The 14712-nt window shown below is 39.6% G+C and overlaps 1 protein-coding gene across 8 annotated transcripts in view; it reads right to left on the bottom strand.

Moving 5' to 3' along the window:
* Positions 1–14712, bottom strand: part of dnah9 (dynein, axonemal, heavy chain 9) — a 178652-nt gene that overhangs the window by 162017 nt on the left and 1923 nt on the right. For all 8 annotated transcript variants that reach the window (XR_010924965.1, XM_067576794.1, XM_067576793.1 and 5 more), the window contains exons 2-14: positions 14302–14498; positions 14051–14209; positions 12576–12706; positions 12183–12394; positions 10306–10539; positions 9961–10128; positions 9364–9480; positions 9074–9224; positions 7391–7505; positions 7123–7191; positions 3829–3955; positions 3141–3287; positions 371–479 (exon numbers count right to left, since the gene is read on the bottom strand). Coding sequence is in view for 7 of the 8 variants with exons in the window: in XM_067576794.1 (XP_067432895.1) it covers positions 371–479; positions 3141–3287; positions 3829–3955; positions 7123–7191; positions 7391–7505; positions 9074–9224; positions 9364–9480; positions 9961–10128; positions 10306–10539; positions 12183–12394; positions 12576–12706; positions 14051–14209; positions 14302–14498 (1936 nt within the window). In the remaining variant the exon portion in view is untranslated. The remainder of the gene's footprint in view (positions 1–370; positions 480–3140; positions 3288–3828; positions 3956–7122; positions 7192–7390; positions 7506–9073; positions 9225–9363; positions 9481–9960; positions 10129–10305; positions 10540–12182; positions 12395–12575; positions 12707–14050; positions 14210–14301; positions 14499–14712) is intronic.

Below are 14712 nucleotides of genomic sequence, written 5' to 3'. Positions count from 1 at the left end.
TTGTACAGCTAAGGAGGTTTGTTGAATCTGACTTGAGACACAAGAAAGCCTTGGGACAAGGGTATGAATGTGTTCAGTGAATGTGTTTTTTGCATCACTGTTTCTGCATTGTTGCCAAGGTTTTTAAATGTCTTCTCTGAGCACCACAAACAAAATGCCATTCATCTCCATTGTATTGAGGTGTAGACAAAAATCTCAAGGACAAATAGCACAAAATCTGGACAAATAAAATCTACATGGTTAAATGAGATAAGAAGTAAGAAAATGTGTTTTGTGCAATTTAGCTTAACAGACTTGAGGAAATAAGATATTTAAATGTGTCATTCTTCAGGAGCATCTGTTTCTGATAGTTATAAGTAAGCACCCAGACCTTGGCTGTTCCAATTCAGGCTCTCCTCTGCCTTTTGGAGCTGAGCGTCAATGTCCCTGAGCTGGCCCTGAACCAGAGGATGCTCCACATCGAGCACAGAGCGCATCACCTGCAGCCAGACAGTGGGAGAGGGAGGAAAGAAACAGAAAGATAAGATTTGATTTTCAGCTCCCATTAAGTGAGTACAGAAATATCATTTTAATATAACTGCCACTGAAAGGCCACACAGAAGCCAAGAGCTTCGAGACAGGGTGTCGTCCTCATTAAAGTCACCCTTTCTGGATCGTTCCATGTTGCTGTGACTTAATTGGATTTGAACTTTTAGTTACCTAAAGCAATGAATTGCTGTATTTTTAAACTAATCATCACATTGAAACATTGTGTACTTGCAATACGTGTGGCTGTGCTTTGTATGCGCTGTCCTCTGTGTGGCTGAGTTAATTACATCAGTGATTGCTCTTATATTGTTATTGAAATTGCCATTTTGACCCCATATCCAGTTACCATTAAAGGGTGGGCCCACATTTTTTCATATGCCCCTATGTACATTGAAAGGGTTCTTAGTTGCTGAAATTGTTCCCACGGTCCATACTGGGGACAAAGAAATGCCTTTTTAAAGCAATTTCAATGTAAGTAATAGTGGACAAAATCCACATTTCTTCTTCTGTGTAACAAGACTAAAGACTCTATAGCCATGCTACAGGCTCTGTGAGGCTGTGAGCTAAATGCTAATATCATCATGCTAACATGCTCAGAATGATAGTGCTAGCATGTTGATGTTATGCAGGTACAATGTTCACCATCTAAGTTTAGTGTGTTAGCATGCTAATTAGCACCAAACAAAGTACAGCTGATGCTGATGGGAATGTCATGAGTTTTGCAAGTATTTGGTCATATACCAAGAAGGAGATCAAAGTTTTTAAGGTTCATCCTTTGGGAACCATGAATGCCTGTACCAAATTTCACAGCCGTCCATCCAATAGCTGTTGATATATTTAAATTAAAAAAATGTCAACCTCGTGGTGCAGTTAGGAGATCACCAAAGTCATAAGAATACATTATCTGAGAACCATGAATGTACAAAATTTGGTGTCAATCCATCCTGGGGATGCTGAAATATTTCACTGAATAAGTAAAAACTTTGACCTCATGGTAGTGCTAGAGGAATAGTCAGAAGATCACCAAAGTGGAGTCATCCTTGGATTCATCTTCTGGGAACACAATGGCTGTACCAAATTTCATGGTAATCCATTCAATATTGTCGAGACATTTCAGTCTGGACCAAGGTGGTGGACCAATTGACCCCACTGACCAACACTGCCATCTCAAGAGCCATGCTGCTAGCATTGTTAAAATATATGATATGATTTAATTATGGATTACAGACAGAAAAACATCCAAGTGATAACATGTTAAAAGTGAAAACACTTATTTCCAACATGATCATGCATTCTAAACTTCAACTAAAGCCAATAGTCTGAGTTAGACATATCAAGTGGATATCCTCCAAAGTTAAAGTCTTGAGTACCAAATTCCCTGTTTCTAATATTAGCATTTGCTGAATTTTGGAACGTATGTTAGAACAGAACAAGCACTGTGGGTTCTATCTCACATCACTTGCATTGAAATTGCTTTAAGAAGTGCCCAGTATAAACTGGAAGAACAATTGAGGCAAACTACAATAGAATTATTTATGTGATAGTGCCTGTGTCTTCAAGTTGGAGGTATAGGAAAGGTCAGCGTGGTAAACCAGCCATTATTTGTATATAATTTATCTTATATACAAATGCAAATGTTGAGCTGTCACTCAAATCACAAGGGTTTGTACTTTTTGACATATTTATACTGTTCATTTCGAATTACAAAGCTGGCAATGTGACCAGGTGGAAAGAGGAAAGGCTAAGAATCATTAGGATGTGTCTGTCCATTATTATTCAAAGCAAATTTCTTATAATTTAATAGAAATCTAAGTATTTTTTCACACTATCATGGCAAGAATCAAAATGTAGGATAAGTGTAAATTGATAAATGCCACATTTCTTGGCAATCAATCCAATAGTTAGCTGGATTGACCATGGATGTTGCCATCAATAGAGCTCTACTGTTAGCGGAGCTAAAAGCCTCTTACTGCCATCTAGTGTTTTTCCTCTGTTGCCCATTGCAACCCCACCCCATGCTGTGATGTCAAAAGGGGAGACTTTGAGAGACCACTACAACGTGCAAGGCGAGAGTTACATAACAGACAATGACAGCTGAAGGTGTTAATAGGCACATTTTATAGCCTTTTAGCTTCTCTACTTGCACTGTAAGAAGTTTACAGTAATGGTTTCATTATTCTTTTATCACTATTTATTTGTATTACAAAACCTATAATGTGTGGGTCTGTTGCCTAGCAAAACACTTCCAAAATATGAGATAATGAAGCGGGCACAGCTCAATACCATGCTTGTAAAAAGGGAACAAACTTAAATTTCAATAATTAATCTCAACTAAAATGTATCCATTGTCACATTTTGTACACAAAAATGAATAAAACAATAATAGTGATCAAGTGGCAGTAAACATGCAGGCAGATTAGCTCTCTGGTGGTGGTGCTAGCTCATCTACCACCATCGGTCACATGATCCTCGCACCTTGGAGGTTGCAGAGGTCCCTTGAGAGTCTCCCAAGTACCACTCTACTCATTCTAACATCAAACGCTAGGGGGAGCGTGCTGATCCTTTAATACGCTGTCTTGACTGCTTTTAGCCTAATCCACCTATTAGCCTACCTTGTTGTATCGGCCCACAGTGAGCTCCAGGTTGGCCACATACTGCCACAGCTGCCCCCTGGTGGTGTAGATCTGCACTGCAGTGTCAGGGATGGCTTCGGTCTGCCTGGCCTCCAGGTACTTCACTTCCCTCAATACAGATGCCAGCTACAGAGGGGAGAAAGAGGACAGTGGAGGCACTGAGAGACATACTGTATGAAAACATTTACAACCAGATAGTCATATTAGGGTTTGATCAGGGCATGCTACAGATACTGTTACTGTGCAATTTAACATCTTTATTTTATACCAATTGTCATGGTAAGATAAAAAAATATTCAGAGCTTTGGTCCCACTCAGATTAATGAGATGTCAGTTAGCAACTCATTAGAGCATGATCCAAATTTTATTTATTGGTTTGGGCAACACTGAAATACTGACCAAACTACATGTAATTAAACAGAAGAATATGAAAATACAATACTTTATTTGTGCATTTATACTCTACACTGTGTATGAAGGCAGATATATGACATGTAATAGATAATGTTTAATAAAAGGCTGAGATCAGCCTGATATATCACCAAATAATAAATCACTCAGACTCTGTTCATTCAATAGGCATTCAGAGTGAAAGCTTTCAAGCAGTGACACATCCAGCAGCCTGTCTCGGATCAGTTTCTCTAGCATATGGACCAAATGTAAAAACCTGCGAGTTGAAGTTGACTGAGATCAGTTGAGAGGCAGGGTCTCTGCTGATTAATGGTAGGCTGAGGTTGTACTGAGAACTCTCGCCCACGGTCTCTGTCCATGTCTCATACAAGCTTGTGGAGTATCTGGAATACCAAACACAAAGAAAACAATCTGTGATCGCAATCAAACAAAAGTTATTATCACAGAAAAACAATTTGCACCTTTACCGGCAGGGTATAACATTGTTTCATATTCCCATTAAAAAGGACCCCAGCTTTTATTTCACAAGGCCACAGGCGTGAAAACGGCTCACATCATGAAAATTAACATAAGCAGCAAAATGAGCGGCTAAAAGGCATGTGATTGAGCCATTTTCCCAAACCTCTGAGGTTGTAAACAGAATGAGTGGCGTGATTCGCCCGTCCGTATCAAGCAGAAAATAAGGGGAGAGGGAGAGATAGCTGGAAGGAAGGTTAGTTGCAAGCGTGGGGGGGGTAATATGAGGATAAACGCTGATTCATCTGCGAGAGGCTGGGAACAGACAACATGTCAGGGATCTGTACAGCTATATCAATCTGTAAATAGCCACGATTATGATGAGAACTTCAGTGTGCACTGTGTGCTCCTTATTGGATTTCTGCCGTGAGCTTCATTTCCTGATAGTGGCACCGCAGACGCAGAGGCAATCAAATGCCTTGGTCATGGCCATAAATCACGCAGCATTTTGTCTGTGGGGGTAATGAGTGAGGTTGCCCATCCTGTTCCTGACTGGAATATGTATAATAATGGCGGCGTTCATCGGTGGCAGCGGCGATGATTATTACAGCATAACAAGGGCTCTAATTTCTGATGGGAGTAAATTGAGGGCAAAGAACTGGTGTTGTTCATCATTCCATTATTCTGGGTGGGGGATATAAAGTGAAGGACTGATATTAAGCATGTGAGGCATAAAGAGTGAGCGTTTGTGTATCTGTGCATGTGGTTATGTGCATCTCCTTCACAAAAGACCTATTGTCATACCTCTGTGTATACTGCTCATGCACGCACTTTTGAATTCCTATACTTGTGAGGAGTTAGACTCACTATTTTAATTCACCAACCTTTGTCCTTCCACACTGCCGCACTGCCAACTCAATCATTGTTATTACTGTAACCTAACAGTTATCCTAATCTTAGCTCTAAAAATAGCAAAAACATTATGACTGCAGCTAATTATTATTTGCATTATGGATAATCTGCCAGTTATTTTCTCGATTAATAGATTCATCGTTTGGTCTATAAAATATCAGAAATGTAAGAATACCAGAATTTAAGTTGAAAAACAGCAAATCCTCATATTTGAGAAGTAGGAACCAGCAGATCTTTTTAGCTAGGTCAATTTAGCTTGAAAAATTACTTAAACGAGTAATCTATCAAAATAGTTGCTGATTAATTTTCTGTTGATGGATTAGTTGATTAATTGACTAATCCTTTCAGCTTTGAAAAATACTTAAAAGACACTCTATGTCTTACTGTGGTAGCAATGCGCACCTTTAATAATGAACAGCTAAAAGCTAAATTAGCACCCATTTTCACTGGGGTTGCCTGCCATAATAATTTAAAGGATGCAAAAAATTGTTGGTTAAAAGCCCACCTGATTAATATATTTTTATATCAACACATAATCAAATGACGTTGCAGCTCTGTGAAGCTGTTTAGCTTACTTTTACCTCATTGTTTTGGTTTTATTGCCACAAATTTATCGTATTGTTTAGTCTCAGCACTTTCATTAACCGTCATTTTGAGAAAAAAAGCTTTGATAATCCCACTGTACACAAAGCCCAGCACCAAACAGCAGACATTAGTGAACAAAAGCTAGCTAGCTGGTGAAACAGCTAACATTAGCTATGTAAAATGTTGGTGGAACTTAAAGCAAAGCTAAAAGGAGAATGAATATTGCACTTATGTCTTACATTCAGAGCAACAATGAACACTAACGTTGCTTCATTAAGAATTTCCATCCAACTCTGCAGTCTGCTTTTAAGCATCTTTCAGGTCATTGTCTCGGTTTTACAGTCCCACTATTCAGATTCACTCTTACCAACATCCTTTCCAGCAGTAGGCAGCGGTTAAAAAAAAGCTCTGATGAACCCATTGTACACTATTTGTCCAGCATCAAACAGCAGACAAAGTAAGCTACTAGCTGGTGAACATAGTGGAGCTTTTAGCAACTAAAGACACTGACATTTTTTTCATGAGCTGGTGGAGACCAAAAGCTAATTAGAGAATGAATATTAGACTTGCATTCATCAGATATTTCCAAATGAATCCCAATGTTCTGTGTCTTCTGGATGTATAAATAGGTAACTATTGTGCTAACATGATAGCCATAACAACTTTTATAAAGTGATAATATGTCAATGTTGTGTTTACATATTGTTGTGCTGCCCCCAAGTGGCCAAAAACAATAATGCAGGTTTAAAGGCCCTGTACAGGTGGTTTCAGTGATTCTAGCTAATTAGACTTCTGCTCATTTGTCACACCTGGAACTTCATGATGTCCCTGTAATCACTCCCTATTTACTATAGTATAGTGCAATATATTTACCCTACATCATTTTATTTTAGCATCTGAATTCTGAGTGGAAAATATGTGCACTATATGGTGCCATCAAAAATTTATCGGAAATCTTGATTTACCTGATTTATTCTGTCATGATTCTTACATTACCTCCTAAATTAAGTTGTAACCTTTGTGGCCTTATAGTGATGTGAAAAGTGGCATATAAAATATAGCAACAGAAGATCTCCCTGTCTCTTTCTCTTTGACTCTTGTGCAATTCAGTTTGATTCCATATAAACAGCATTTCTCCCCCAATGGGATGCTTTATCTTGCAGGTTTTGATGTTGGATGTGGTCTAAAAGGCCATTTCTCACTTGGCATCAGTGAGCAGCGACAGAGCATATGGGATTATGGGAGTCCTGTGAAATAATCTGCAGAGCAGTGCCACAGTAATGAGAACATAAATCATGCCTGGAGCTGAATGTCTACATGCCATTCCACAGGGGCTGCTTCATAAATGTTATACCCTCAACTAACAAAATCACAAATGTTCAGTTTAAAATCAGCCTTGGTGTGAAATTGCATGACGGAGTCACAGTATCTGATTCATGTTATTGACTTGCTTGATATTTACAGTACAATAAGGTGAGGTCCTCTTCAGTCACTGTCAATTCTGTTTGATCTTCCTTTCTGTTCTTTTATTCAGTAATACATACATCTAAGCATGATGACACACGGTGTAATATAGTGAGATAAGATACACACACACCTGTCCAATAGTTGCATCATCTCCTCATACTTCTGGATGACCCTGGCTCCTTCTGCAGACTCCAGGCACCTGCAGAGAAGATGAAATTTTACAACCCATGCAAAGGTTATATCCAATATCTTTCCAGGAGCCATGATTCCAAAGGATCTTTTTATGAGGCCTTTAAAACAATTCACAGCTCAATTAATTTACAGTGAGACCACTGGAAATGCATGACCACACATTCATTTTTTAAATCTCTATACTGGAGACAAAAGAAAGGACTCACGGATAGGAGAGGTGTCTGAATTTGGAGAATGGGGCCTGGATACGCTCTTGTAGCTCCTGGGCCCATCTCAGCCCACCAGCTACTGTTGGCATATTCTTATTCACTGGAGTGAAACCTGAGGAGGTAAAGTATCATTACTTACTGTTATACAGATATTTACCACAAAGGCAGAGACAGATTGAGCGAAGGACTGCACATATTATCTGTTAGAGTGCACATAATTCACAAATTAGGGCTGTGCCAGAGTAGAATGGCCCATCTAATTTCACTGAGTCTCTATAAATTTGACCTGCAGTATTGCCTTAATCAAATTCTGGTGTGGTATTGTCAGTAGCAGGAAATTTTCTGCATACAGGAAAAGTGAATAGCAATAGCCCATCTAAAGATCACTGGAGTCACTAATGTAAGATCCATTCATTCATTCATTCATTCATTCATTCATTCATTCATTGATCCATTCAGAAGTTCGATTTTTTACACTGGTGCCATGTTGTGGAACAGCCCTCTGTTACACATCCAGCTGTTTCTTTCAGCCATCAAACGGTCCTTGTTGCAGATGTTTTAATGTGGACATTTGTTTTTATTTTTTAGATTCAACTTGGGCTGATGTCATTTGGATGTCTGGATTTCATTGTTGAGTTTTATGTGTGTTTGTGTTTAAACATATTGGTACCATGTGGAAGTGTTTTGACTTCAACATGTTATCCATGGATTTTTATGGTTTTGTAATCCATAAATAAATCATATCATATCACGTCTTTGTCCTTTATTGTCCTTTGCTACAGTTGAAAGGATCACATTATGCTGAATTAGTCAACATGCCATGTAGTGGTTAACTATTTTGTCTTACATGACTTAAAGGCACATCTACACAGTTGTTTTCAATTGCTCTGATTGAAAAAAAAAACAGCTCTAGAGCTATGCTGGGAATTACATGATGTGACAACAGGGTGGGACAACATACCCTGCGAACAGGTGCAACAAAACAAAACAAACAGGAGAGTGAGGGAGCTATCAATCAAACCCAGTTTGTTCACACCCACACAGTCCTAGACACAGAGGTCTAATTAAACAACATAAGTGAAAACGTGTGGGTGGTTTGTTAGTGTGTAGGGCCTTTAAAGGTTTTAAATCACTTAAAATATGCTAAACGCAAGACATTTCCTTTCTCAGGATCTCTCTGGGTCTCTCTCTTTTTTAATTAGGAAGCTTTAAAGCCGAAACCATCACAAGTTTAATCCCTACAACAACCAATGTGTCCTTGAGATGTTCTTATGGATCTCACTGTTAAAGGCATTGATTGAAGTCCTGCCCAAACGCTCATTCAACCTTCAAAGGTCGGCTCACAAATTATTGAAAAAATAAAAAGTTTCAGTTTTACTTGTTTGGGTTTTGAGATGTCTGGGATTTCTGCCTCGACCCCAGTACAGTGAATAGGCTTTTTCTTTTCATCTGAACTACTTTCTACCAAAGAAATAATCCATATGAAAACTGATTTTTATATAATTATCAGTATTTTGAGAACCACAAATGATATTCTATTCTATTGGTTGAACCAACTCTTTAACCACATTTAACACCAACCAAAATAAACATTACTATTTTAATCTTGATAATAAATACAACATATGTAACCTTCAAATGACTAAATTCAACATGTACAGGCATTGTTACAAATCTCACCCAGTTCCTCTGCAATCTGAATGTGTTTGTTGTAGAGGCGTTTACAGCAGTCCAGTTCCCTGTCAAACATGGACACCAGGAGAGGGTACCTATCCAGAGCATCTTCAGCCACTAGGGGGCGCTCCAGCAGGCTACCAAACATATCCAGAACCTGCAGACATCAGAGGTGTGAAAGGGCTTTCAAATGAATGTGTGTGTGTGTGTGTGTGTGTGTGTGTGTGTGTGTGTGTGTGTGTGTGTGTCTGAGTGTGTGAGAATGTGTGACAAAGAGAGATATTAAGTTCCCGGACCTTGAAGGCGTGCTCCAGTCCGGAGGCGTCATCAAAGGCCTGACAGAAGACGGCTCCTAGTCGCCGGTCTGTGTCATCCACCTTCAGTTTGAACTCCCTCACATCGTCCTCAAACTCCTGCAGGGCAGATAGCTCAGCTAGACCGACAGCCAAAACACCACACAGCAGTACAAGCTAACGCAGAGCCAGCACAGCATATTCGTTTTCACATCTCACTGACTCAAAGCCATCCAGCGGGGAGCGCAGACTGGGTCTTACAAGCAAAGTAAATTGCTTTTCTTGCTATAACTCAGGGACATCTTTGTTAAGCAACTAGATGGCACTGAAAAAAGTCTATTTTGGCAGAAAAACAATTTGCTCCACAAACGTTGAAGTGACCGGTGTGGTGGTGCTTGCAGCGTGAGAAGAAAAGAGCACGTACTGAGAGGTATTCAGGGATAAAAATCACACTGAGCTTGTAACCCGTGTCTAGTTTTTCATAAACCCTTGTGAAAATGAATTGACCTTAAAAGTTACGCGACAAAAAGAACAGCCTATTTTTCCCAGCAGGCAAGTGATCAAAACCTCAATGTATCCTGTGAATGCAACACCCCTTACCATGTTGCAGAGGTCCAAGCAGTCATAGGGCTTCTCCGTGAAGAATTTGTAAGTGTCTGCAAACTCCTGGTGGAGCAACTGGACCTGCTGGCTGAGGGCTCGGCCTCGGACGCCTCCAATCTCCAATTTCTCAAGCTTTAGTAAGTCCACAGCTGTCAACAGGATGTCCTATACAGTAGGGAGACATAGGAAATGGAGTGCAGTACCACTGTAATATCTCTGCAAAGGTCTGATTTGTAAAATAAGGCAAGTTTCAGTTCTGTATCTCTATCAGCACACCAAAAGTACTAACATTACTTGAGGAACTGCCACCTTTTGAGTACTGTATAATGTTTCCACACTTACCTTAATGGTCTTGACCCTGTTGGTAAAGCGGTCAAGTCCAGAGAAGACCAAGAGCGGCGAAAAGTCCCAAGGTTTCACCAAGCTCCCATTCCCCTGGTATTGGCCCAGATTGGCCCTACGGTCCTCATAGGTGCTCCTGAAGAGCTGAAGGATCTCCAGGCTTGTCTGCACCTTGAGGAGATTCTCTGAAACCTCTCCTCTGAGAACCTCCTCTGGAACTAGATACACCCGGGCCTGGTGGTGAAAAACAGTAAGCAGGTTAGAATCTGGTATGTTCTTCTATAGTTGTGTCTTACGACTCAGTGTTGCATGGCTTGTGTGTTACGTGTATATTGCCATTTTACTAACCCATAACTGTATCTTTTAACATTTTATCAAGATCAACATAATGATTATAGTATTTTATTTATGTCTACTGTTAATGGCTGTGGTCAGTATTGCTTGGCTGTGTTTTGTTGCTTCATGATGCTTGGTTAGCTATTTATGCTGAAATGTTGTTTGTTATTGCAGTACTGATGTTTTGTTGTTCCCTGTTGTTCTGCATGGCTTGTGTTCTGTCTTGAAAACTATTATTTTGCAGCTGTTACTGTCTTTATGGTGTCTTGTTGTCTTCGTTCTGTAAATTTTATCACTTTTTAGTTTTCAAAACATCTCACCAAAGGACTGCAGTTGAAAATTAGCCAGTCTGCTAGTGTTAGCACAGAAATGTTGATTAATGTGTGTTGTCCTTATAAATAAAATAAATGAAATGAGCTCAGCTTAGTTAGGCTTATGATATACATGTACTGCAGTGACAGTTAAGATATTTCAAATAAATCAAATAAAAAGTAGCTCAGTTGGGTGTAAAACCACTCAACCTGGCAAAGGTGGCAGCAGGGCACAACTACTGCTATTGTTTCCGTCGACATCCAATCCAACTAACACCTATATGTATGCTACAATTTGCTTCTATTGACCTAGTTTTATCTCACATTCTCACCAAATAGAGCATGTTATAGTTTAATAGAGGAACTATTATCAACTTAGATGGCAGAGGCAAGAGGACAGCTGCCATTTACTTTGGAAATGGAAATGGAGGTGGCAACAGCTCACTGTCTGCCCTGAGTACCTTTAGGGTCTCCAAAAGCTTTACTGTGTGGCAATTAGTTTGTGGTCATAACTGACAAATTGGTTTGGGAATATGTGCCACAAAAGTGAAGGTCCTGTGTCAAAATCTAGTGTAAATACTGTTACTGTTTCACTTGATTTTATGCTAACATGGTGAGTATTCCATCAGGGGGACATGTTGCAGATATAACAAACTGACACACAGAAAGCACGGTATGCTAGAATAGGAGCTCCGTTGGTCTCTGGGGCTCTGGGCAAAATAAATTGAAGCTGCCATGTGCACTGTACCTGATGGGTATTTAAAGGCAACAGGATGCATACACAATAGAAAGAGAGGAATTTGTGAATTGGGGCCCACAGCTCAATTTCGCCTTGGGCTCCCCTAGTGGGTTAATCCAGCACTGGTGGCTGGTAGGTCTTTCCTGGGAAAAGTTTTCAAGTGTCATATAGTATATTTCTGGCAGCAAAAACAGAGTTTTGTTTCCAATAAACTGAACACAAAGGAACTGGACAATAGAAAATGTGATAGCATGAACAGTGAACAGACAAAGAAAAGAGTTCCACCCACAGAGAGTAAAACTTCACCAACACTTAAGTTCCAAGAAAAAAAAAACAAATCACACCCACTCTGTACTGACAGGTGATATCTAACAAGTGCAGTTGAGAAACACAACAGTAATGACTACTTAGCAGCAAAAACACAACATAAAACTAAAAAAAAGCAGGCTGTATGGATCACCACTTGAACCAGAGAAGAAACTGCACTTGACCTGCTGTATGAGGAGGTTGCAGGTCTCCTGCAGCAGAACGATGAGGCGTGCTGGGGAGTTGTAGTATCTGGAGTTAGCCCACACCAGACACACTGTGTGCATCAAAGGGCCAATCTGACCCCTGACTTCAGAAAACTCTGCTGTCTCCATGTCCTCAAACAAGCGCTGCAGGGGCCTCAAGTAGGTGCAGATGTCCTTGGCCTCCTCCAAAGCTGGTGAGTGAAGATTTGATCAAAGTCCGTTCAGTAAACTCAATACCACATGTGCAAAAGTAGATGATAATAAATCATCTTAAATCACACTTTAGCCCTTCAATCGAGCATGTGCTACACCTCAGAAAGCAGGCCTCAATACATTTTGCTTTATTGTCAGATGTGTAGCTTGTGTCATTACCTGCAATGACGTCCTGTAGGATGTTACTAAAAGCAGGGGAATAGCTGCTCTCCACAGCCTCCAACAGCATCTCCATCTTTTTCACCTTGGAGGATTTTAACTGGGAGTGGATGCACTCCAGATCTGCATATCTTCAAGTATAAAAAAGATGAAGAGCAAAAGGTTTCTGTCTCTTTTATAGAAGGCCAGTGGATTGGGTTTCACCAACTGTACATAAATCAATTTCTAAGTTTGTTTAAAGTTCTTACTACTAGCTTCAGGTCAGTTTCAGACTAGTGATTTACTACATCTGGTTGCACCATTAAAATGTCCTAACTAGTAAATACATCAGTAACATGTAAAATGGTCGCTAGAAAACATCTGTAGCTAAATCCAGCCACAAGAAATCAATATTATATTAATATGTAGACAGGAAATCACTGTACTATAGCATCACAAGCCAAAAATAACAGTTTTAGGGGCCAAACAATATACAAAACCTTACTACTAATCCTTTGCAAATGTTGGTATGAAGTTTTCTGGAGAAATGTCTTTCAGAGTTAGTAGTATTAATGTAGTTTACAGTGAGAAGGAAATATTCAACTACACTAACCAATGCTATTTCATTCAGGCTGTGTCCATTGTGGAATATTTGAGAGCACTATATGGTGAACACATTTACAAACAGAATTTGGACACTCACATAAAATTGTGGACAGTAAATACAGTACATTATATAATAAATGGGTAGTGATTTTGGGCATAGTCAAATGTTAGAAATGTCAGATACCATTTTGTAATTTAACATGCATTGTGTTATTTTTATGATTTGTAATTGAAAAACTTCTGAGTTTACATCATTATTAAAAAGCTTTTTGACAGTGTCAAGTCAGACATCTTGATTATTTGCCATATAGCTATGTATTTTTACTCTTCAGTCTCAATACCTGCAAATATATAAGGCTTACGTTAGCCTGCTGCAAGCTAACGTTAGTTTTTCAGTTCAGTTAGCTACACAACAGTTCTACTTGGCAGTTAGTGGGCGTAAATACTGTATTTAGTAACAACTAGCTAATCTTTATGCAAGAGCTAGTTTGTGTGAAGCAACCTGTTTTCATTTAGTAATGTGTAAATCTCCGCTTAAGAAACACTTACATTATAACTAGGCTTTGAACTTATGAGAAGGATAAGCATAAGCAAAAGCTTTTGTCACATCTGTGCAGAGGAAAAACAAATGGTAAAAGTAGAGGACATTGGCCTCATAAGATATAATTCTGCTACGTGACAACAACAAAGGAATAGACAGGACTGGGCTCCACATTACATTTCTCGATAGCGCAGGTGTTCTGAAACTCAAATAATTAGTAGCACCAGCAAAATCTTACAAAACAATGCAACTTTGAGGTGCTTTAGGGACATTTGTTATTTTCAAAAAAATCACGACACACAGAAGTTGCCAGTGGATATTCAGTGTCTGAGGTAACAGAGCTGCTGACCTGTTCTTCCAGAAGAGCAGCTCTGTGTGTGGTGTGGGGTTTTTGCCTTCCAGCAGAGCCTCAGCAGAGTCTTTCTTCAAGACTGCACGGATCTGATGGCTCCACTCAATCACCGCTGACTCCAAGGAGTGGATGATGCTTTTATCCACTGTTTCCCCCCTGTGAAGTTTCACAAGTAAACCGTTTTTTAATATAGACGTTGGACAAATGATGCACTGACACGCATGTTTATGTCCCAGGTGTTTGTCTACCTTTTGTCTGTCTCCAGGGCAGCTTGCTCTACTCTCTCGGAGCCTGCAGGGAGGGGCAGCAGGGTCTTGCCTTGGACTTGGCCTGACACCACAAACACATTGGTCTTGAGGGAATGGACGTGGCGCCTGATGTCCTGAGACACAACCTGTGGCCATTCAGTGTGGTTCTTACTGTTGGACAGCAGTGGGGCCACAACCTGGAGGAGTGTAAAGATTTATTTCAATATGGAAAACTGATTGCTTTGGAGTAAACATTTGATGCATACAGTTGTGGAAGAAGAATGCAGATCATTTACTTCAGTAAATGTAGTTCAAGTAAAAGTCTTGCATTCTAAATTTTACTTATTTTCTTAATTTAGGTTACAGTATTATTAAAACTGTATTATAATTATGGAGACATTACAGTATAAA

The sequence above is a fragment of the Thunnus thynnus genome, chromosome 20 (assembly GCF_963924715.1).
Source record: "Thunnus thynnus chromosome 20, fThuThy2.1, whole genome shotgun sequence".
Classification (NCBI taxonomy): Eukaryota; Metazoa; Chordata; class Actinopteri; order Scombriformes; family Scombridae; genus Thunnus; species Thunnus thynnus.
The sequence above is the reverse complement of the archived record's forward strand: the minus strand, read 5'-3'. Positions and strand labels throughout refer to the sequence as shown.